The 24,888-nt window shown below is 39.8% G+C and overlaps 3 protein-coding genes across 4 annotated transcripts in view; 1 reads left to right on the top strand and 2 right to left on the bottom strand.

Moving 5' to 3' along the window:
- The window catches only part of LRRC17 (leucine rich repeat containing 17), a 32,780-nt gene extending 28,083 nt beyond the window's left edge, over positions 1 to 4,697 (bottom strand). The window contains exon 1 of the mRNA XM_047694151.1: positions 4,340 to 4,697. The gene's annotated coding sequence lies outside the window, so the exon portion shown is untranslated. The remainder of the gene's footprint in view (positions 1 to 4,339) is intronic.
- Positions 1 to 24,888, top strand: part of FBXL13 (F-box and leucine rich repeat protein 13) — a 258,167-nt gene that overhangs the window by 139,939 nt on the left and 93,340 nt on the right. Inside the window, exons 12-15 of the mRNA XM_047694145.1 lie at positions 4,270 to 4,399; positions 23,399 to 23,497; positions 24,040 to 24,157; positions 24,270 to 24,432. Of these exons, the coding sequence (XP_047550101.1) occupies positions 4,270 to 4,399; positions 23,399 to 23,497; positions 24,040 to 24,157; positions 24,270 to 24,432 (510 nt within the window). The remainder of the gene's footprint in view (positions 1 to 4,269; positions 4,400 to 23,398; positions 23,498 to 24,039; positions 24,158 to 24,269; positions 24,433 to 24,888) is intronic.
- The window catches only part of FAM185A (family with sequence similarity 185 member A), a 156,246-nt gene continuing 154,721 nt past the window's right edge, over positions 23,364 to 24,888 (bottom strand). The window contains exon 9 of one of the 2 annotated variants that reach the window (XM_047694152.1): positions 23,364 to 23,568. In XM_047694152.1, the coding sequence (XP_047550108.1) occupies positions 23,477 to 23,568 (92 nt within the window). In that variant the 3' untranslated portion in view covers positions 23,364 to 23,476. The remainder of the gene's footprint in view (positions 23,569 to 24,888) is intronic. The other variant, XM_047694154.1, reaches the window with a different exon arrangement.

Here is a 24,888-nt window from a genome sequence, read left to right on the forward strand (position 1 = left end):
AGTCTATACCATCTACCAGAATTCCACAATGATTTCTCCTTTCCTTGAAACCTAACAGCAACATTCATTCTCTTATTCACCATTTATTGATCAATTACTATGTGGGAGACATTCTAGGCATACAGGAGAGAAAAAAGCTACGATGATCTTTGCTCCTTAATGGAGCCTCTTCTTGTATAGTGATACGGTCTTCGATTATTTTTCATACAAGCCCTTCAATTGGCTTGGAAAGTTCTTATTCATAGGTGCTCTCATGTAATATAGTCTTACCAGTAACCATCAGAGTGGGGCAAACAGAGGAAGCTGTTGCCTTGACTTGACTGGACATCCTCAAGGTCTACCCTACGAATAAGAGGTCAAAACACTCCATTTGGGTTTCTGCAGGAATCTATTACGCAAAACTGTCCCTATGAAACTAAAAAGCCCAACACTTAACTCAAAAGAAACTACTGCAATCCTCTCTTACAGATAGGCCTTGTCTTGGTGATTTTTCAGAGAAATTTTTGTTTAAATATATAATTCTTCATTCCTTCCAATAGTAATTCCCTGAGGTATTGGTGATCTAACACAGAAGGTTTCAATTCGTGAATGGAAAAAAGCCAAAAGAAAAGAGAAAAAGTGACCTCTGTAGTTTCTGTAAGTCTATAAGACTTCTTAAAGGTTATAGTAGCAGTAGAAAAATAAATCACAAAGGGAACCCCCCCATTAGAAACACTTATTTATCAAATAATGAAGAAAAGATAAACATAGGCTGCCAACATTGCCTCAAAGTAGAATTAGAAATACCAAGTCGTCTCTGGCCTGAGAAAATGATGAACCAGATCTTACTCACGTAAGGGACTTTTTTGCCAAAATTCAGAATAAAAAGTTGCAGTATTGCATAAAATTTGCCAAGTGATTTCACTGTCAACTGATTATTTTCCCATTCCCCAGCAGCTTCAAGCCTATGGCCCTGTAAATCCCTAGAAAGGTCTACAGGGCCATTTAGGATTCTCCTGTGCTGGGTTTTCAAATTGATGGTTCCCAAGAGGTTCCATTTTGAAGACAGTCATCTTGGGACTTTCAGTCTGGGAGTCATTTAGTCCAGTGAAAAACTTCTTTTGCCAAAGCTGAGGTTCTCAACCTGGGCTCAGTGGATTCTCCAAGGAGACCAAGGATAGAATTTAGAGGTTCCATGAATTTTGATGGGGGAAAAATAATCTCTATTTTCACTAAGCTCTAACTGAAATGCAGGTTAAGAAAAATCACAGTAGTATTAGCAGTTCCCGGGACTTCTTGACCATATAAATCTCAAACATTTTCTTATAGTTGTTACAAGTATCTCAAAGTATCATTGACACTCATCACTACTTCAAAATCAGGGGTAGTTATTAGCTCTGCCACTAGATCTTGTTATTTAATATGCTAATAAAGAAGCACTTACGTTATTATTCCACTCATTTGGTTTTTTAAGAATTTCGATAATTATATCTTTTTTTTTTTAAAGATTTTATTTATTTATTTGACAGAGAGAAATCACAAGTAGGCAGAGAAGCAGGCAGAGAGAGAGAGGAGGAAGCAGGCTCCCTGCTGAGCAGAAAGCCCGATGTGGGGCTCGAACCCAGGACCTGGGATCATGACCTGAGCCGAAGGCAGCGGCTTAACCCACTGAGCCACCCAGGCACCCCTCGATAATGATATCTTTCAATATAATTAGTTGCTTTTGTAATTTTAAGTGTTTTATTTTACGCATTAAAAACATTATGCTGATGAAGGGTCCATAGATCTAGAGTATATGTTATACACAAAAAGTGAAAAACTCCTCATTCCATTCCTACTTTGAGTATTTGTGTGTGTGTGTGTGTGTGTGTTTTAAGATTTTATTTATTTATTTGAGAGAGAGAGAGAGAGAACAAACAGAGGGAGGGAGAGGGGCAAGCAGACTCCACACTGAGCCAGAGCCCAGAGTGAGGTTCTATCCCAGGATCCTGAGATCATGACCTGAGCTGAAATCAAGAGTCAGAGGCTTAACCGACTGAGCCACCGAGGTGCCCCCCACTTCGAGTATTGTTAACTGATCACAAGGACTGAAAGAAGTCGAACAATAGGCTTGGGCTTGATTTGCATATATTTGAATATGCATGATTTTGTAAGTGACAGCTACACTATTATAATTAAAGACAGACTGATATAGAGGTTAAAAATGGGTTAAGAACAGTCTGCAAATGAGTGGGCAACACATCAGGGGAATAAAAACTCTATCGAAGGCTATGAGTCTCACTGGAGTTCAAACAGATTAAAAAGGGGATTAAACCTTGAACAAAATAAGGGTGTAGATGTAACGTGAGGGTCCCCAAAGTCTTGGAATCAGTTGTATGTGCTACTTTTGTCAGATGATAGCCATTCCATTATGTGGAAGAAGATAGTACAAACTTCATAAGAATAATTAATACACTATTATTTGAAGTAGTAATAGCAAGAATATATATATTTCAAAACTTCTACCTACTGATTTCAATCATCAAAAGTCATCTTTAATATAATATTGTTACATCTATGTTCTCATGTAATTGTCATACCTCTGAGAGCAAAGAGTGGATGGAATTATATCCATGTTACAGATGAGAAAACTAGGATTCAGGAAAGCTGAACACAGTCAGGGTTAAAAAAAAAAAAGAGAGAGAGAGAGATAATATTATAATCTCCACTTAACAGATGCAGAAACAATCTCTGAGAGGTTTGGGAAGTTGCAGCAAGTGTCAGCGCTGAAATCTGAATCCAACTTGGTCAGATTCCAAAACCTCGTGTATTTTCCATTGTGTTGTGCAGTCTCCGCCTTACTATTCCTTTCTCTAAATTAGAGAGCTAAAGGTTTGTTAGAAATGACAACCTCCCACACACACCCCAAGAAAACTGTACTTTGCTCCATTGAATCACAAGGATACCCCCAAGGGAGAGAAAGACAAAGTGTTCCCAAAACTTTGGCATAGCCCTTGGTTAACTCAAGGGCCCCAGGAGAGGGGATGTGTCCTGGGGATATTAGTGCTTTCTGCTGCATGGCCCTGCCCATAGCCACGGGAGAATCCAGATGGCGTCCCTCTTTGTTCTGTAGAATCTCACGGACATTGCTAGAGGGGAATGTGTGTTCTGCATAAAATCAGTCACTATGGAATGGGAATCATTATATATCATATAGATGTGTTTTCCAAATTTTAGGAATAAATCTGATTAACTGTCAATGCTTGTATATCTTACTTCCCATTTACGTGAAAGTAAATTTTACTAGTCATCTGTGGGCTTTTGAGGGTCAGAGAGTCCCCTTCTTCCCACTTTTTGTTCTTTTTGCTTTCCAATTTGCTGTTAAACTGTTGCAGATCAGAAACCAAGAGCATGTTGTTGATTCCATTACAAGAGCGAGCAATAGTGGGAGTTCTTTTACTTTTAAAAAATGCCAGGCTTAGGAAGGCTTGAAAAATTGTCCAGAGAATGTCCTCAAACTGTAAGCCCTTGCACGGTAGTACAGGCTCATCTTAATAATCCTCCTTTTTTTCTGGAAGCAATCACTTTGGTCATGGTGGTAATGCCATATTTAATCTGTTTGAACTCCAGTGAGATTGATAGCCTCTGATGTCGTTTTTATTCCCTTCATGTGTTGCTCAACTCATTTGCACACTGTTCTTTTTAACCCATTTTTAAGCTCTCTATATCAGTCAGTCTTTCTTTAACTATAAAGATGAAACATACAAAATCATGCATATTCAAAAAATTTTTTCCAAACCATTTGCTTATCATGTCCATTTTAGGAGCTTGTTACGTTTAACTTCGCCTTTCTGCTCCAAATCCTCACTGCCGAGAACAGTTAATTGCCATTTAAATGTTTTCAAAGGGTTTGTCCATCTAGACGTTTTGCACATTGTTTTGGTGCTCCAAGGATAAAACCTAAATACAACAATGCTGCAAACTCTGTAACTTTGGTTTCAAACACAAACTAACGTCCAAACAATATGATTGCACAAACGTCCCCCACCCCCAGATCTCTCCCCCACCAGCCTTCTTAAGAATCTAGGCAAATCTATATTTTTATTTAAAATGTAATGATGCATTATCTGATACACTACTCCAAGCTCCTTCACATAACAGGAAGAGCATTAACAATTACGTTCAACTGCTGAAGATCTGCAAGGAGAAAAGATTGATTTCCTTCTCTTTGTCATAGTGGCTTATGAAAGACATGGAAAACGACTCAAGTATAATCCCTTTCCTTCTCTCCTTTCGCCCCTGTCTTTTCAGGTACTTCCAGAATTTACAGAATCTTAGTTTGGCTTATTGCAGAAAGTTCACAGACAAAGGTTTACGGTACCTGAATTTGGGGAATGGATGCCACAAGCTCATGTATTTGGACCTTTCCGGCTGCACCCAGGTTTGTCTTTCAGTCTTCTCTTTCCTGCAGCAGGCGAGGAAGTCCTCCGGGGGACGGACTACATCCAGCCCTCATGTTATACTAATGCTGGGCACGGACTGCAACACAGTTTTCAGAGGTTTTGAATTACATAGCCACAGCTGCTTAAAATTTCCCCAGGATTGCTACTATAGGCTCTTGGCTTCCTTCCACTGGAGTGTCACATCCACACACAGGCCGAGCTCATTGGATGAGGAAACAGACCACTTCTGTGTAGATACTTTGAGCCCAATTATAATACCAGAGTCCAAATGTTGAAAACTTTAGAATTGCTACCATGATACAAACAAAGGAAAAACCTTTTGGGGGAGGATTTGCAAAGCACTTCCTGAAAAGTCAATGAGCTCTCTCAGGGGCTTTCAAAAAATAAATAACATTGGGTAAAACGCCACAAGTGCTAAATGTAACAAAGGAAATACAACGAAGATTGTAATTTTTAAAATTACATTGCATCCTGGGACTAAATAACAGGAAGGTTTGAGATGTACATGGGGAAATGTTTGAGTCTGAGGGAACAAAATGAAGGAAATTTTGGGTAGAAAATAGGGTGTAGTTGTGGGGGGTAGGCCATGGCACTTTGGAAATAGTTACTGTCTCGTTGGTAGTTTCTTCTTGTAGATTTAAGTCATGATACTTTTAACTTCTTTTCTTCCACCTCTCTGTGTATTTTGTTAATGTTAGTATCATAGTATGTCCCATCTTTCTGTGAAAATCATATACCAGCACAGATCAGAAGTGGCTGAAGCGTTGGTTGTTACCATTTGTTGACTTGGTGTTCTATGCCGGGCACCATGTTGAGTTCTTTACACAGATCAGATTCATTCCTCATACGAATGCTATGTAGTGTGTACTGATTATGCCCATTCAGAAATGAAGAGAGCAAGTCTCCCGAGGTTGTACACCCAGTGAAAGCACGTGGTACTGGTGCCCTTAGAAGCACCAGTTGGTACATCCGTGGGCAGGTAGAGTCCCCTGGAGGGAATACAGGCATAGTATGGGTTTCTCCTCCAAGTTCTTAAATGGACAGAACTTAGCTACTCACTGTCACTGGCATTCCATGGTTCCCTGGTACACTAGGCAGTAGGGAGAATGCAGGGAAAAGGTGGAGAGGGCTCCAAGTGAGGCTTGAAACATCTCGAAATTACACTTATTTCCGATCTTCGGGTGTGTAGCTTGCTAAATGTCAACATCTACCATCAATCTTTTTTTTTTTTTTGAAGATTTTATTTATTTATTTGACAGAGATCACAAGTAGGCAGAGAGGCAGGCAGAGAGAGAGGGAAGCAGGCTCCCCGCTGAGCAGAGCGCCCGACGCAGGGCTTCATCCCAAGACCCTGGCATCACGACCTGAGCCGAAGGCAGAGGCTTTAACCCACTGAGCTACCCAGGCACCCCTCTACCATCACTCTTTTTTTTTTTTTAAAGATTTTATTTATTTATTTGTCAGAGAGAGAGAGAGAGAGCAAGCACAGGCAGACAGAATGGCAGGCAGAGGCAGAGGGAGAAGCAGGCACCCTGATGAGCAAGGAGCCCGATGTGGGACTCGATCCCAGGACGCTGGGATCATGACCTGAGCCGAAGGCAGCTGCTTAACCAACTGAGACACCCAGGCGCCCCTCTGCCATCACTCTTAAAAGACTGAGATGGACTTAACATTCTCTCTAGCTTGACTAAACTCTAGCCCCTGACTACCCTTTACTTAGAGCATTTATTTTAGAAAACTTGCAACTGTATATTCTTTCTTTGTTGTCTTGGAGATAGATAAAAACCTCATTAAAAACTTCTTGATGGTTTTACAACCCAGGAATGTCTTCCTCAAGGGTCTGGGAGCCATCCTTTGATATGTAGTCATTAAGGGAAATAGCACTGGTGTCTCCCCGTCCCTGTGGGAGGGTAGCTGCTTACTTTCCTTTTGGGTGTCAGTTAGCAAACACAAATGGCCTAATCACAGAGAAAAATATTTGCAAGTTTAGGAATAACTCAATGTGCTTGACACATCCCTTTAATGATACATCTCCAGGATTTTCCACCAGCTCAGCCAGTGCTTAAAAACCTTCCCCCAGAGCATAACTTACCTCCTTGTTCTTCTCAGTTTCCACAAGGTAACGACTGTAGCAACAACATACAATTCATACACAGATGCACAAACACACATACACATATCCTAAGGAGAAATAGTCTCCGATACAGTAAAGTCAAAACGAGAGGTTTCACATCAATATGCTTCTGGTCAGACATGCATGCAAAACGCACATAGTGTATCAATTTTTAAATTTTGAGCCAACATTTAAAATTCTGGAGTCTTCATAAAGAAATCTAGACTTCCAGGTTTCTCTTAAAAAACTGGGAAAACGAGCGAAATTGGGCCTGCATTGCCACACGGCCACAAAGGGCTGGGACCGAATTGGCCTCACCCCGTTGGAATGGAGCATGTTGGCATCCCTGATACTCAGTAAGGCGCACACAGGCCCTTACAGCTAACCATTCAATGGCATCACCCGCCTGTCCTCAGTGGGTTTTTAAGTTTGGACTGAATATATAAAGAATAGATTTCTTTTCCTGGTTGTCCCTTAATTTCTAAGTCTCAAACCACAGTGAAACTAGTATTTCACATCACTAGGCAAAAGAATGTTAAATTTCTTTTGTTCATCCATCTTCCACTTCCATTTGTTTATTTAATAATTCAACAGAGATTTAACTCCAGGTGTCGGACACTGTCTCAGCCACTAGAAATTGTCCCTTTTGGAACCAAGCCCCGTTAGGCGCACTGGAAGTAAGAAATGGGCTTGTGATGAACCACAGATAACTTAAAAATGGCTGCTGCTCTAGATGCAGGGAGAATTGGTAAAACTTGGAGGCTACTTGCTTCTGAGGATTCGTTAAATTCTATGAGGAGGCTCCGTTTACCTCCCCAGCTCTGGGTGTGAGGACAGTTTCCGTCTTCCAGGCCTACATGTATTGATACGGCCCTACAAAAATCATTCCAAAGAAGGAAAATCGATGATTCACAGATTCTCGGGTTCTCCGCTTGGAAACTGAAATCTATTTTCTTTTTATAAGTTTGGAATTTTGCGCTATGAAGTCATGTGTTAGTGTCTCTGTCCAAGAAGAAAGGTCCTAATAAAACAAAAAGACTTGAGAATAGAAGATCACACCTACCTGCCTTTCGCTGACGTTAACGCCTGCTACATACTGTCTGTGGTGATGAATAAAACAGCATCCTTTCTTCTAGAAGCTCTGGATTAACATAAGCAAAGTATGTCAAGGGCTAAACTCTAATGCAGTCATGGCTGCCCCAAAAAGGAAATATGTATTTATACAATATTGTGAAAGTATTTTAACGATACTTGTTAGAAAAAAAATAAATAAACGCATGGCGGAGAACTGCAAAGAAAAGTGAAAATCAATTACACATATTTTAGAAATACTCTGCATTCTTCTGGGATTGGATAAACAGTGTAGGTGCATTAAGTAATGGGACTGATTTCCTAATAAGTACCAGCATTTGTACATGTACTTGCGTCTTTAATGTGGTTGAGGTGATGCCTCTAGTCAGTTTCTTTGCAAAAAAGCCTCTGCTCGCTCAGCCCTGACTGAGGACAGAGTTGCTCTAGCGAGCTCTTTCACTATCCACGCCAAACCTCTAACCATATACTTCCCACTCTGAGCTTTCTGTTTTCAGATTTTAAAACCTTTGCTTTTTTTCCCTTTTTAATGTTAAACCCAAAAATACAAGAAGTAAGAAGCAAAAAATTTAAATTATCTGAGAACTCACCACCCAGAAATAACAAACACTATTCACATTTCAGGGTAAGCCTTCCTGGTCTTTTCTCTATGTACACTGATAATCCTTGTAAACTAAAGTGGATTACATAGTCCACATATCTTTCATTTGATATTCCATAAAGTTAACATTTCTCTATTTTATTAAATATTTTCCTATAACTTAATTTTAATAGCTATATAGTATTCTGTTGTAGCAAGATACCAATATGTATTTAACCATTCATTATTGGCCAACCGTTTTCTGCTATCATCAACAACTTCTGAGGAAAATTCTCATAGCCATATATTTCCATACATCTATGCAATTTTTGGTATAAATTTTTAGAAGTGAAAAGGTCAGAGGACATAATTATTTTTAAGGCCATCCATGCATGACAAAGGTGGCCAATATAAACTTACCATAAATGTAAAATAATGTCTGGTATCTTCATAAGAATATTATGTGAAAAAAAACTTCAGCCAATTTGACATGGATATGATATTTTATGTTTAAATTTATATTTCTCTGATCACTTGTAAGGTTAAACCATACCCAATCACTTAATAAATATTTGTTGAATAGTAGCATTCTTATTCCAACAGGCTGCCATTGGTAAACTTTTTTTTACAAGACCAGTGCTCTAACCCCTGAGCTACGGAGCCATCCCCTTATTTTTTTAAATTAACTAAAAATTTTCTTTCATAGCCAGAGTACAACATTTTCATTATACTATTTTCAGAAGAAGGAGGAAAAAAACACAGTTTATATTCATTTAACAAAAAATTCTGGTTGAATCAGTTGAACAAATTGAATATACCTGCTTCTATATTTACTGTTTACCCAAAGATATAAAATCTAAGCTTATACCATAAAAGAATTTTAAAAAAACTATATTTAAACACAATTTGGGAAGATTTTTTGGAGACAAAGTGTTTTTATTATGAAAAGAAAGTATCCTGGGGCGCCTGGGTGGCTCAGTGTGTTAAAGCCTCTGCCTTCGGCTCAGGTCATGATCTCAGGGTCCTGGGATCGAGCCCCGCATCAGGCTCTCTGCTCAGCAGGGAGCCTGCTTCCCCCCCCCCCTTCTCTCTGCCTGCCTCTCTGCCTACTTGTGATCTCTGTCTGTCAAATAAATGAATAAAATCTTTAAAAAAAAAAGAAAGAAAGAAAGAAAAGAAAGTTACCTTTCCTGTGGTCCTTCGTTATCTACAGATCTACAGTCAGGGAGACATTTGGTGACAGTGAATGGGTCCATCTTATTCTCTGCTCTGAAGAATGGTGTGTACTGTAACCATGGTGGACATTTATCAGATGCTTACTGAATATTCGGATTCATGTTTAATTAAATAGAAAACTAATGACCTGTTTTATGAAACGCTGGTAGTTTTTCCCTTGCACCTCATACTTTGCTTCAGGAATTTCTCTCTGTTCTTTGTGGCTCTGCAGAGCTGTCACTCGTGGCAACTTGGGAGCCGTACATGAGAGTACTTGGGAGCACGGGTTCGAGGGGTATTTGCATTTTAATCCCGAGTTTGCCATTTACTAGTTATGAGACTGGGGCAGGTTCCCCAGACTTTCTGTATACCTCAGTTTCCATATCTATGAAATGGGGAAAATACTAGTACCTACCTCATAAGTGTGTTGTGTAAATGAAATGATTTGATACGTATAACATGCTTAGAACAGTGGCTTCATAGAGTAACTCCTTAGTAACCATTAGGATTTTTCCTATTGCCACGGAGTCATTTAACTCCTTCTGCTGTGGCTGTGAGGAGAGAGCTGCAGGAGAGGAGGATGACCCTACCAGAACCATTCAAAATCCTTCTAGATATTCAACATTGAGAAAAAAAAAAATGCTGTTTTTCTTGAGGTTGCAGGGCCTGGAGAGTGTAGGTCTAGGCTTATTTGTGGTTCTCCTAACATTCAGGTACACATCCTTCTATAAATACAGTGGACACTTGTATGGAGCTTACACACAGGAGTTGAATGTGTGGGTGATGAAGTATGTGTAGTTTGGTTTTTGTCAATATTGTTAGTTTTCTAAATTGACTGTCCCAATCCTAATGACATTTTTATGATTTAGAAAACACATCAACGTGATTTCTCTGGGGAAGCTAATGCTGTGGCCCTCCGTCCTTACTCCTTATATTTACCTACATAATTTATTTTCATAACAGCACTATTATTAAGGTACACTACTAGAGAGGCAGGAGATCAACATTCAAAACTAGAATGGGTTTCTATCCTGATAAGTCCTCTTTCTTTCTCAGAAATTAGCAGTGAGTATTTAAGTCGTCTTTATGATTTATATGAGTGTATATAGGTATATAACACTATATATAGAGAAGTAATAAATGTTTACAGAAGTAATATGCATGTAGATGATATATATACAGACACATACTTACAATATATATCTCCAAACCAATCCTCAAATATTAGACTCATATCTTTAAAAAAATCCCAGCTCTAAAAAACAACTCCTCGCTCTACCTTCACCCTTCCCCATGTCACTTAAGGACAGTTCCCTGTTTATAGTCGCTTAGTCCAAAAACCTTGGAGTCATCTGTTACATATTGAATTGTAACCCCCCAGATTCACATATTGAAGTACCAATTCCTAGAACCTCCTTACTTGGAAATAGGTTGTTCCAGATGTAATTAGCTAAGATGAAATCATTAGCATGGGCCCTAATCCAAGATGAATGATGTCCTTAATAAAAAGGGGACATTTGGACACAGATATATGCATACAGAAGAGTGCCACATGAACATGAGAATAGCCATCTACAAGCCAAGAAGAGAGGCCTGGACCATTTCCTTCCCTCACATTAGAGGAGGGAAGGAGCCAACCCTGCTGACACCTTGATCTTGGAATGTTAGCCTCCAGAACTGTAGGACAACACATTTCTGTTGTTTCAGCTACCCAGTTTGTGGTACTCTGTTACAGCAGACCTAGCAAACCAGTATGTTATCTTGGACCTTCTCGTTCTCTTCACATCCCACACGCACTCTTTAGGAAGGCCAGCTGGCTGGGACTCCAGAACTCCCTAGGATCTGACCGTTTGTCATTACCTCCGCAGCTACCACCCCAGCCTGGGTCATCATCTCTTGCCTGCGTTATTATGATGGCCCCTAACGGGTCTCTCTGCTTTCACCTCTGCCTCCTACAAGTCTACTCTCAACTCAGCATTGAGAGTGATCCTTTTAAAACCCAAGCCAATGTCCTTCCTCTACTCAAGTACCTGGCAAGGCATCCCGTTCACTCAATAAAAGAAAAACTTCAGAAGAACATTTGAGACCTATGTAATCTGTCTTCTGCTGCTACTGACCCTTTACCAACTCTGCTCTGGTCACACTGGCTTCCTTGCGGCTGCTCTCAGCACAAGAGCTCTTGCCTCAGGGGGTTTGGCGCTGCCATTCTCCTTGCCTGGAATCCTCCTCCTGCAGCTATCTGTGTGGCTAACTTCCTCACCTTCTTTAAGTCTTTGCTCAAAAGTCCCCCAAAGATGAATCAGTAAATCGATAGAAAAGTATCAGCTAAAATGCGCCAAAGATATCTACATTAGTTCCCTGTTAATTTTTGTGCTCTCCAAAAGTTCTTGTTTCTTTCAAAAATCTCAAAATAGAAAATCTGGGTAGGATGAAGAGTTTTAATTGAGAGGACAAAGCTTTCCTAGCTGTCCATGGGAAAGTCCCAATGAGGAGGCCAGTGATTCCTGGTTAGGCTTTCCCTTTATCCTTTGCTCTGTTTGTGTGTAACTCCAGGGATTCTCCTGTTGATATTATCTTTGGGTGGCCACTTCTCCTAAGATTTATGTATCATGTAGCAGTGGGTTACAGCACTGTGTAGGAAGCCAAGCGTAGAACGACCACAGCTATGCTGAGAAGGAAGGCTAGGGCTGTAGCCAATCTTAGGCTGAAATCCAAATGCCTAGAAAATCAACAACTCTGAACATGGAGTGAAATAAGGCACCAGATGAAGGCCAAGGTTCCAATGGATATGTTCGGATTGAAGAGAGTTAAACCAGTGAGAGAGCCTACGCTAGGAGCCTCTGCCTCTGTGGTTCCCTGTTCTTCACTTCCAGCCTCAGTTGTTTTACTAGGCTCACCTTTTGCCCTTAGACACCCTCGTACCGACCCTTTCTCCCATTCATCAGGTTAACTTTTACATATTCTTGAGGCTTTGTTCAATCACAACCGTCTCTAGGAAGCTCTCACTGACCCCTCATTTCCCCCGAACCAAGCTAGGTTATGATCCTTCCTGTGTATTCTTCTATCATTGTACTTTCGCTGAGCATTCTCCACTCATTCAGTGGTCTGCTTATCTGTCTGCTGTTCTCCCCATTGCGGGCTCCCTGATGGCCAGGACGGTGCCTTCTTTATCTGTGTTATCTGTATCCTTAGCACATAATACAGTACCTTGCATGTAGTAAGACGTGAGCAATGTTTGATGAATAAAAAAATAAATGAATGAACAAAAGAAACAGCAGCGAATTTCAGGGCACAGCCAGCCAGGTGCGTTAGGTGAAAGCTCAGGAGGTCTGTTGAGCCATTAAGAAGTTGACAACTTGCCAGAGCAAAGTCTCAGAGTCTTTTCTTGGTAAGGGTGCAGTTTGATATTTCTTTAGATTTAGGGGAAGAAAAGAGCCTAGGAAACTATGAAATACTACAATGAAAGTGCTTTCTTCATCAACTATTTTTCAGTCACTAGACACAAGTCAACAAAAATGAAAGGGACAGTATCCCAGAAATGTTCAAATGACTCAATGCAATAATAATTGGTTTATCAGTAGTTCTTGTACTGTTAAATCTCTCTCTGGGACCCACGAATCTTAAAAGTAGACTGTGCAAACTGCAAATGGGGAGATTCCAAGGTCATTTCAGTTATCTCTAGGCTACACAAATTCCAACCTCCCCTTCCAGAGAGGCGAAGATCATGGAAGGTCTTACTTGTTCACCCCTGGGGATTGCAGTGGACGTGGGCGAAAGCCACAGAGTCATGCCCAGGAATGAATGTACTAGCCAAATAGAATGGAGATTGCATAAGCAAAGCAAGAGTAGAAAGCAGTTTCTCTTTTTTTCTCTCTCTCATACAGCAAAAGGCAGTGGGATGGTAAAAGGAGCCCCGACCTGAAGTGGGGAGACCTGGGATCTAATCCTTGCTTTGCTACTAACCACTTGTACAACTCTGGTTGATTTTTCTGCCTCAGTTCTCTTGTCTATAGAATGGCTAGTTTGGGCTACATGATCTCTTGAGACCTTTTCAGCTTTCGAATTCTGTCTGTGCTTCTGTGTGGAAGTCTGGTCCTTGGCACAGAACTGGGAGTGGAGGTACAGATTTGCTAGGCTATCAGTAAGGGGTAATTGGAATAATAAGAATTGTGCGACCAGCTAAACCAGGTGCAAATAAGATTATGCACCAAAACAAATTGGCAACAGTTAAATTCAAAATTATAAATCATTTATATTTGTTGGATTGGATTTTCCTTTATGCTGTATTTTAATGGATGGTGATAATAACTGCTATCATTTGCTGGATACTGACTAGGTGCTAGGTGTTGAGGTAAGTGTTTTACATTCATTATCTCATTTAATCTTTATAAAAAAAACTAGATGAGGTGGGTGTTATTATTCCCATTTGGGAGATGTGGAAACTGAAAAATGGTGTTCTGGTAAACATTTAACAACTGGCAGGGAGCAGGAAAAGCCCTGATTTTCAATGACTGCTGATTTCCATGGTGTAATTATTTTCACCATTAACTATTTCAAGTTACCAATGAGAAGTCACTAAAGAGAAAGCTGGAAGAGAGGTGCAGTAGTACACCATTATGTAAAGTTTTCACTATACAGATGCAATAAACATAACCATCCTCTAGAGCACAGATAATAGTAACATGTAATAAAATAATTAGGAAGTGACGAGCTTGAGTATCACTACCTTTGTTAATATAATTTATTTAATTTTAAATTTATATGATTAATTTTTAATCTGTGTTTTGTTTTGAAGATTGATTTAGTTATTTGAGAGAGAGAAATAGAGCCCAAGGAGGAGGAGGGTAGAGGGAGAGAAGCAAACTCCCCGCTGAGAGAAAGGCTCATCTCACAACCCTGAGATCATGAGCCAAAACCAAGAGTCGGATGCTTAACCCGAACGAGCCGACCAGGCACCTCTAAGCTAATCCTAAAATTTAACAATTTGCTCTTGCAAGCTTGTGTAAACTTGCCCCACATACCACTGAAAATGATGCTAAGACAGAGTAACTTGCCCGAGATCATTCAAAAAATGTCTGGACCGAGATTAGAACTTTGACCTTAACTAATTCTGAACAACAGGCTCTATACCAGTAGACTTTCATTTATTTGTATAACTGTAAAGTTCTATATTCTGCCTATGGTAAAAAAAAAAATGTTGTATTATTCTTTCTGAAAAAATTATGTGGTCGTCAGTGTCATTAATAAGAAGGAGGTCTGGTGGAAAAGCAGTCATGAATCAGAAAGTCACAGTACAATTTCTGCTTTTCTAGGTCAGTTCTCATGCCTCAGTTTCCCTATTAAAGGAGTGCTTTCTGTCTTTTCTGAATCATACTTCAAACTGCATTGGGGGAAAATTAAAATTCATGAAAATCATTTTAAACTTAAATGGATATTATAATATTAGTCTGACTATAACTTTATGATAGCCCTATTGAAAATAAAAATAAAGAAGTACAACAAACACCTACTATTAGCTTCCATAGCTTCATGCAATCTCTTTGTAGGCAAACTGTATAAGGATGTTTATTACATTAAGCAGTACAAAATGAAACATCTGGCAATAATTTTTAGATCTTGAAGAATCAGACGGCAAAATGAGTTTCAGGGGACTAAGATCCTGTTTCACACTCCTGAAAAAAGGTTTCAAAAAAATTTTAGTGTTCTCTGAAAAAGATTTGTTTATTCTCTGTTCCCTATCTTACAACGTGACTTATATACAGAATTTTATAAACTCTTTACAAAACTCTACTTAGGCCTTTGGACCTAGGGGAAGCCCATGGTTAGAACTCTAGCTATAAAGCCATCATCTAGCTCAATAATTCTAGATAAGCCAAGTAGCTCCGTGGTTGATTGTATTGTAGTAAGAATGTATTACAGTTGTGATTCTCTTGGTCAAAGAGGAGATAAACGTCCATTATAGTACAGGTGAAGCTGTGAGTGATTTGGCCACTGGGTGAGGAAAAGAACAGGATTGTGTACTCTAAACAGGAAAGATAAAGTTTAAGAAGGGTCAAGCCTGCCTCTGCAGATCACAGCTCTGCGTCGTTGTGCAATGAGTGCACAGAGCTGGCACGCCATGCTTGCTTTCCTGGCATCTGTAGCCTTCACTGGTCTTGTATTCTAATTCCTCACTCACACTGGAAAATGAAATTTTCCTTTTTGTGACTGGCTGTCCAATGGTTTTAGATAAATATGGCAATCTTTGACAAATGACCATATTGACTACCTCCTCCCTCTGCCTTTGGAACTATTAATTCTAATTTACATTCTACAAACAATTTATTCAACAACTACTTGGTCTACTAACAAATAGTTGTTATATCATACTCTGCTCTAAGCACCTGTGTTGTACTGTTAAAGGACGTGATGGATTAGATGCTGTCTGTGTTCCTTGGCAGGAATATCAGACATGTGCATAAGTAATTATTATACAAGTCAGAAGATGTAAAACTCAAACTGAGGGCGATGGTGTTTGGTGCTCTGGGATCTAAGAGGAAGAAACAGTTCTACCTGAAGTGATCAGGGAGGGTACCTAGGAGAAGTGCGTTGGCAAATGCAGAGGAGGGGAAGCCATGAAGAATATATAGACTGGAAAGTATGGGATCATCAAAGGGATAACAACTAGGCCTCTCTTCCTCTCACCAGAGAGGACACAATATTTGAAAGCCTGTCAAGAACTTTAGCACAGACCCTGGGAAGAGTTGCTATTTTAGAAGCCTGTGGCACATTTGAATGCAATGAAAGAAAATGTTCCATGTTTTGCGAAAAATCTTTGTCTTTCTCTCCCAACAATCCATTCTACTTGTTAAGCCAGCCTTCTCTGAGGTCACCAGGAGGTCATGAAGGATATATGGATATGACTAAAGTCATCACATTATCCATTAGTCATTGGTTACAATGTTGCTTGAATGAGAGAAACAGCTGGAAATGGTACAGGAACACAGCTTGGGCAATGTCTACCTAAGACAGATATCTCTAGCTGTCCCAGAGGGTCTGGCCCTACATATATCTCTTTTCTGTGTTGCCGAGCTAACTGGTTCTGAGACAATGTTGTAAAGAAGAAGTGGAAAGTGGAAGCTTGATAATATGTTATTCTCTCTGAGATAAGTTGCTTCCTTCTTTTTTTTACCACCTTGGACCCGCAAAGAGTGATCTGAGCTAGTCCTTGGTGCTCAACACTTCGGTTTTCATTTTGTATGGCTCACTGACAACTCATTTCCTTCACAGATAGCTCTGTCCTGTCCTGCTCATGGGTTCAGACCCACCCAGAGACAGCTGGAGAGAACTTCCTATGATCTTCCCTGTCCCCATCAGCAGCAGTAGCTGTCTGCTGGGATTTGAGACTGGAACAGGATTGGCAAGGCCAACTTCCCCAACTTCCTAACCAATGAGAGTTGGACCAGCAAAGAGCAGAGGGGCGGGGCTCTGGTTGGTGTCCAGACTAAGGCCACTTAACAACTAAATAAAGAGGGATTAGATCCCAAGTTCTGTAAGAATACTAAACAGAAAATGCAAAGGTATCAGCTGTGGCAAGGCCTGCCTTTTAACATGGTAAAGTATTCTGCTTTTTCCCTAAGAGAGGAATTTTTAATTTCAGGCTTATACTACCATTATTTCAGTGAAGAGAAAGGACAACTAATAGTTGGTCAGCCTAAAAGATTCTGGCATGAATATTTGAGTCATAAATTATTAGCCAAGCATCTTTTTGGATATTGTAAAATAAACCATGTAGAGAACTAAGCACTTCATGCCAAGGCAAAACTAAAAAGCTCTTCTTAGAGGTTTTCCCCACCCCTTTTCTGGATACAGTCTTATTGGTTGATAGCACCAAGTGTTTGGCTGAATTGCAAGGAATCACTCAGCTGTGGCTGATTACTGCTATAATTTTTTCCCTTGTTCAGAAAATCTTGTCAAAAATAAGTTTCCAAGACAGCAAGAGAGAAAAAAGTTTTTTTCTTTCTTTCTTCCTTTCTTCTTTTCTCCCTCCCTCTTCCTCCCTCTCTCTCTCTCTCTCTTTTTCTTCCTTCCTCCCTTCCTCCCTCCCTCCCTTTCTTTCTTTCTTTTTTTAGGGGAAGCCATTATTTGAAATACTAGTGGTAGGGTAGTGGCCCAGGGTCTGAGATAAAGGGGAAGAATTTATAAGTATTGTAAAAAAAAAAAACTATTCCCATCCCTGGAATTGTGTGTCATATGGGGATAGGTGGCCTCTAGCCTTGGCTCTGCCATAGACAGGGAGACTCAGGACCATTTGTTCATTCATCCAGCACTTAGGGAACACTCACTCTGTCTGACACTGTCCAGCACTGGGACAATCACCGTACTTCTTGGCATATTTATGTTTGCAATGTGAGGGATGCACTAGAATGATCTCTCAAGGCCCTCTACCTCTGGTTCTTGAATCTTTACTTCTCGGAGGGAGCACAGTATACCCAGAAGAAGAGTAATAGGAAAACTAGTATCCAGTATCACATGCCAGGCACTGTGCTAACTAACCACTTCTACACTTTACCCCATTCTGTTTTCCCAAATAGTTCAAAAAGAGAGAGAGAGAGAGAGTATTATCATACTCATTTTACAGATGAGAAAACTAAGGGTCAGGGAGGTTGAGCTGCCTTTTGTTTCAAGGGAGAAAGAAGCAGAGCCAGAGTCAAACCTAGCTCTGTCGACTCCAAGCCCAGTGTTCTTCCCCACTCCAATCTCCAGATTTTAAGTGTTCATTCTTCTCCCCTGGACTTTTCTCTGGGAATACTTGTGGAAAACTTAGAAGAATCTATGACAGGACAATACCAAATACCTCATGCTTGCCTTATGGGTCTTCAATTAGCTTTCCCTCACTCCTTACCTACTAAACTTTTCCTATTCAGCCCAAGGGTGATCTTGCCTCTTTGTCCAAGCCCAGTGTTCCCACTGCTTTGCTTTCGCCTGTGCTTTACCTTCGACTTGGAATTGTTTGCAGTTTTTTCTGTAGCCAAACTTTTCCAGATTTTATTTGTCTTACTCCTAATTTTAATTCATTCAGGCCCAAATAGTTGTCCAACACAGTAAGAAATTTAAAAAAGAGTATAAGGTCATCTCTTTGGGGGACTTAAGACATGCAGATTATAGGAAAGAGTTATGACTAAAATAAAGACTTTAGTCTTGTAAGGGAAAGAGAAGGAAAGTAGCTGGAGTCATTGGAACTTGAGAAATAGTTAAAGTTTGTGTAGATGAAAAGAGAAAGAGGCAAAGGGAAGTACAAGGTCAGACAAAGAGCAGAGAGGTCCACTGAGTACTGGAGAAGTCAGATGTCTTTCTGGCTAGGTTTAAAGACTGATGACAGCTGGGACGGGACAGTTGAAACGGAGGTTACTGTTGAAGAATGTTAATCCGAAGGAACCCTGGGTTAAGAGTTTCACCGTCTATGTTCTTGCTCTTTCACTCTGTAATCTGGGGGATCAATCAAGGGACCTGAGTGTTTCCTCATGTCCTGGAGGCTACCTCAATGTACGGGAGAAGTCCAAGCCCCTTCAAATAGCCTGCCTCTTCTGCTGTTCCCACCTCCAGCCATGTTGTAGTATGTCATCACGTGTGAGCAGTCACTTAGGAGCTGAGACATCCGTAACATTGGATGATCCCATTCACTCTGTGAGAACTCTAACAGTGCTGAAAATGATTTCTCACAAAGCTATACAAGTTAAATAATATTCATACACCTGCACTCAAAAATGGAACATTTCCCCTACTAATTTAGTTATTTAACTTTGAAAAACTGAAATTCCTTAGGTAACTATTTGGGATTGGAACTCTAAAGGCTTGAGGGTTTCTGTTTTAACTTCACAATGTGAGGCAACAATAAGATCTTAAAGCTTTCTTTTTAGTTATGCCTGTGGTTCAGGTACTTAGCGGTGCTAGATAGGGTGGATAATCTCAAAGATGCTGATATGGATAAAAAAATGCATCCAGGCAAGTTCAAATGATTGGCCAAAACCAAGCAGGCAAGAGCAAACTCATCAGCTATGACTCTCAAATGTCCAAAGTCCCCAAGGAAGCTGTGATGGTTAATTTTATGTGCCAACTTGAATGGCCCATGGGGTGCCCAGCCATTTGATTAAACATTATTCTAGGTTTGTCTGTGAGGGTGTTTCTGGATGAAGTTAACTTTTAAATTGGTGAACTGAGTAAAGTAGACTACCCTCCCCAGTGTGGGTGGGCCTCATCTAGTCTGTTGAGGCCTAAGTAGAACAAAGGGCTGAGAAAATTGAGAATCCTTATATATAAGTCTCTGTGCACAGCTTTATTTCTTTAGGATAATTTTGTCTAATTCCTGGGCTAAAATAGATACCCTGTTCAGACATTAGAAACATATTTCCCAAAAACTCTTTAGAAAAAATTGTTCTGGTATTTCAGTCTGTTCCGGCTGCTGTAGAAAAATGCCAGAGACTGGATGGATTATAAAAAACATATATTTATTTCTCCTAGTTCTGGCGGCTGGGAAGTCCAAGATCATGGCACTGACAGATTCAGTGTCTACTGAGAGTCTGCTTCCTGGTTCGCCTTCTTGGTGTCACCTGCTGGAAGGGGAGAGCGAACTATCTGGGGACTCTTTTATAAGGGTACTAATCCCATTCACGAAGGCAGAGTCCAAAATTACCTCTGAAAGGACCTACACCCTAATAACATCACCTTGAGGGTTTAGGATTTCCATATATGAATTTTGCAGGGACACAAATATTCAGACCTCAGCACCAAATTTATTTCTCCCTGAGTGAGGGCTTGGCTTCTGCAGCCACCTCAGCCCTGCTCTCAAGGCCTTCCTCTGGCCTTTGACTTGGTGCTCACTTTGTCAGTGTCCGCTGGGCAGCCAAAAACCTATTTAGACACATGGTTCTCATAATTCATTCATACATTCTTCCATTTACTTATGTAATAATATTATCTGTTCATTGACACTATAGGTACCCTGCTGGGAGCTGGGGGGACAGGGGATTTAGTTCAACAACTAATTGTAACATTAATTTAACTATAGTTATGATACTGACATGGCGCTATAAGTGTATAATAAGAACCTGGCCTCATCTTAGGCTCGGGGACACTTTCTGACCAGGTGGCATTGAGCTGAGCCCTGGTTGTTCTGAGGATCGGGCACTCAGTTCCCTAATTTTTGGCTAGTCCTTTTTATATAGGTGGAGGCTGTAATGACAGAAGCTTGGAAGTCACCTTCAGTGACAGATGGGACACAGGAAGCCTCCAAAGGTCTCCTAAGAGGTCCATTATAGCTGCTATTGCTTGTCCTCCCTGTCATGCTATTGTGAAGCTGACGTTGCAGGGGTGTTGCCTCTGCTGTCTGTTCCTGGGTGGACTCTCGGTTTCCCATTACTGAGTCTAAATACCATCTGATTTCCCATTCATGACTATTTGTTACAGAAAATGAAACCTAACTAAATTATTTTAAGATAATTCATCATAAGCAAATGCATTTGATCCTTTGATCAGTCAGTATTTTGAACATTCTCCACAACTGCTGCTTCCGTTAATGTGGATAATGATAGTTGAAAAAAAAAATCAATCCTACAGAACTTCAGTCCTCAAACAGTGTGGTATTGGTATAAGACAGACCTATAAACCAATGAAACAGAATTGAGAGACAAGAAATGAACCTATATTTTTATGGCCAATTGATTTTCAACAAGGGTGCTAGGACCACTCAATGGAGGAAGAACACTCTCTCGAACAATTTGGTGCTAGGGCAACTGGATATCTGCATGCCAAAAAAATGAAGTTGGATTCCAACCTCATATTGTATACAAAAATTAACTCAAAATGCACCAATGACTTAAATGTAAGAGCTAAAATAATAAAACTTAGATGAAAACACTGAAGGTAAATCTTCATGACTTTAGATTTGGCAGTGGATTCTCAGATATGACACCAAAACCATAAGCAACAAAAGAAAAAAAAACATAAATTAGGCTTCATCAAAATAAAAACTTGTGCATCAAAGAACATTATTTAAAAAGTGAAAAGACAATCTAAAGAATGGGAGAAAATATTCACAAATCATATACCTAAGGGTCTAGTATCCAGAATGTATAAAGAACTCTTACAAATTAAGAACTGAAAGACAAATAACCTAATTAAAAATAGGCAAAGGGTTTTGATTTGTATAACTCTGATGTGAGGACGTGGAGATGCAACATGGGGGGTTAAGGGGGTAGGAGAAGAGTAAATGAAACAAGATGGGATTGGGAGGGAGACAAACCATAAGTGACTCTTAATCTCACAAAACAGACTGAGGGTTGCTGGGGGGAGGGGGATTGGGAGAGGGGGGTGGGGTTATGAACATTGGGGAGGGTATGTGCTATGTGCTGTGAAATGTGTAAACCTGGCGATTCACAGACCTGTACCCCTGGGGATAAAAATATATGTTTATAAAAAATAAAAAATTTTAAAAAAATAGGCAAAGGGCTTGGATAGACATTTCCCCAAAGAAGATACGCAAGTGACTGATAAACGCATGAAAAGATGCTCAATAGCATTAGTCATTAAGGAGATGCAAATCAAGATCACAATAAGGTACCACTTCAAACCCATGAGGAAATATTTTTAAAGGAAAATATGGGAAAATGAAAAATAATGCTGGCAAAGATGTAGAGAAGTGGAAATACTCATAGATTGCTGGTGGGATGTAAAATGGTGCAAGCACTGTAAAAAAACATTTTGGTGGTTCCCTAAAAAGTTAAACATAGAATTACTAGATTGTCCAGCAATTCCACTCCTAGATACCTAGATATACTTAAATAAACAGATGTATTTTCATGTTCATAGTAGCGCTATTCAAATATCCAGAGGGGCGCCTGGGTGGCTCAGTGGGTTAAGCCGCTGCCTCCGGCTCAGGTCATGATCTCAGGGTCGTGGGATCGAGTCCCGCATCGGGCTCTCTGCTCGGCAGGGAGTCTGCTTCCCCCCCCCCCTCTCTCTCTCTCTCTCTCTGCCTGCCTCTCTGTCTACTTGTGATCTCTCTCTGTCAAATAAATAAATAAAATCTTAAAAAAAAAAACAACAAATATCCAGAAAATGTTAACAACCCAAATATTCAGCAGTAGATGAATGGCTGAATAAAATGTGATCTATTCATTCAGCAGAATATTATTCAGCCACAGGAGTGCCGAGGTGGCTCAGTCAGTTAAGCACCTGCCTTTGGCTCTCAGGTCAAGATCTTGGGGTCCTGGGATCGAGCCCAGTGTCAGACTTCCTGCTCATAGAAGAGTGTGCCTCTCCCTCTCCCTCTGCTTTCGTTCCCTCCCCTCTGCTCATGCTCTCAGTCTCTCTCTCTCAAATGAATAAATAAAAAAAAAACCTTTTTAAAAAAGAATATTATTCAGCCATAAAAATGAACACGGTACTGACTGATACATGATGCTACACGATGGATGAACCTCAAAAACATTATGCCGAGTGGAAGAAAGGAGACACGAAAGCCCATGTATTGTGTAATTCCACTCACATGAAATATTTAGAATAGGTAAATCCACAGATAGTGATTGATGGGGGCTGTGAGAAGGGGAGTGTAAGGAGCAATGGCTTAATAGATTCAGTTTCCTTTTAGAGTGATAAAAATGTTTTGGGACTAGATGGAGGTTGTAGTTGCATAAGATTATGAATGGCTAATGGCCCATTCAAATGATTTGGTGTTATGTGAATTTTGCCTCAATAAAAAAATAAACAATAAGTTAACTAGACTTGTTATGATCATTACACAATATATACATACAAGAAATTAAGTAGTAAAGAAATCAAGACCAGATTCTTTCCCTCTTAGGTCTGCCTGTTTTATGGTTCCAATTTTTAAAATACAGTAGCAAAATCATGACATACCTTCGGTTATTACTTCTTTAGTGTTTTATTAGATGTCAAGCTAATAAGTTCTTCCATCATTTTCATCTACTCTGTACAATTCAGATTTCAGTCCAGGGCTTCAGGAACATTGCAAACAGCTGCACTGGAATTATGCATCTGACCATCAACGACATGCCGACGCTAACGGACAACTGTGTAAAAGTAGGTAGTTGCAGAGTACGTTTTCTTCTCAGCCCTAATAGATGGGGCACATTGTTTAGTGGCTTGAATTGCTGAAAAATATGAATGGGATTTTCATTAGTTTTTATAGTAAGAAAATCATTAAAAAATTTACACACACACACACACACACACACACACATTTAAACATTTGAATCTTTACATACCCTAAAAAACTGTTTCCCAATTAGGGATATTTTTGTTTCAGAAGTCATGTAGCCTAAGCATAAACTTTAACTTTAGTTCTACGTGTCAAACTTCTAAATGCAGTGATTTTTTTGAGCATTCCATTTTCTCATGTTTTCCCCCACCTTTGTAACATGATATAAATCTGATTCCTCTCCATTACTCAAATGTAAGTGTACTCAAATATATTGAATAAAGATACCATTGTCTTTGAAATTAGGAAAATTTCAGTTAATATGTCTCCTTCTGAAAATATTGGGAAAAAAAATAATCTCATTACTTTGCTAAGCTTGTTCTATACACCGTGGTAAATTTAATAATCTTTTTTTCTTCTAAAGGCTTTAGTTGAAAAGTGCCCTCGTATTACATCAATAGTTTTCATTGGTGCTCCTCATATCTCCGACTGTGCTTTTAAAGCTCTTTCTACTTGTAAGCTCAGAAAGATCCGATTTGAAGGTCTGTGATATTAAAAATGGGGTTCAGCATTAATGTTTACTTTTACCCCTGGGGCATTACAAATACAATATTTGTCTTCTGTTTTTTGTTTTTTTTCTTTTTTTTTAAACAGGAAATAAAAGGATTACTGATGCATGCTTCAAATTTATAGACAAGAATTATCCAAATATCAATCACATTTACATGGCAGACTGCAAGAGAATAACAAATGGGAGCCTTAAGTCACTTTCACCTTTGAAGCAACTGACTGTGTTGAATTTGGCAAATTGTATAAGGTAAATAAATAGTCATTCAGTTATATATTCAAGAGATATTGATTATCTAAAATGTGTGAGACCCTCTCCTCAAGGTGCTCACTGGTTAGTACACATGAAAGTCAGGAGTCCAAGTACAGGGAAGTGCAGAGTTCTGCGGTAACACAAAGAAGGGGCACCCATGTAGAAACATGGACTCTTATAAGAGTAAATGAGTTCATAGGAACACTATGGGCTACTCTTTCTAATGAGAGTTCTCATGGCTAATTCTGTTAACAGGACTTTTCCCAAATGGGCATTGTTAGTTGCTCAGGAGAAACCAATCTTACTGAAGGGTTCCCTCTGGGTACGTTTGGTTAGATTTGTCCTCTGTGTAGAGTCCCTAACAGATGGACAGATGACAGGTTCTTAATGAAACCCTTTCTTCAGCTGGGCATTGGGCTTCTATCCTGGTATTCTCAAATGGGCAAGGATCAA

This window comes from Lutra lutra, chromosome 11 (assembly GCF_902655055.1).
Source record: "Lutra lutra chromosome 11, mLutLut1.2, whole genome shotgun sequence".
NCBI lineage: Eukaryota > Metazoa > Chordata > Mammalia > Carnivora > Mustelidae > Lutra > Lutra lutra.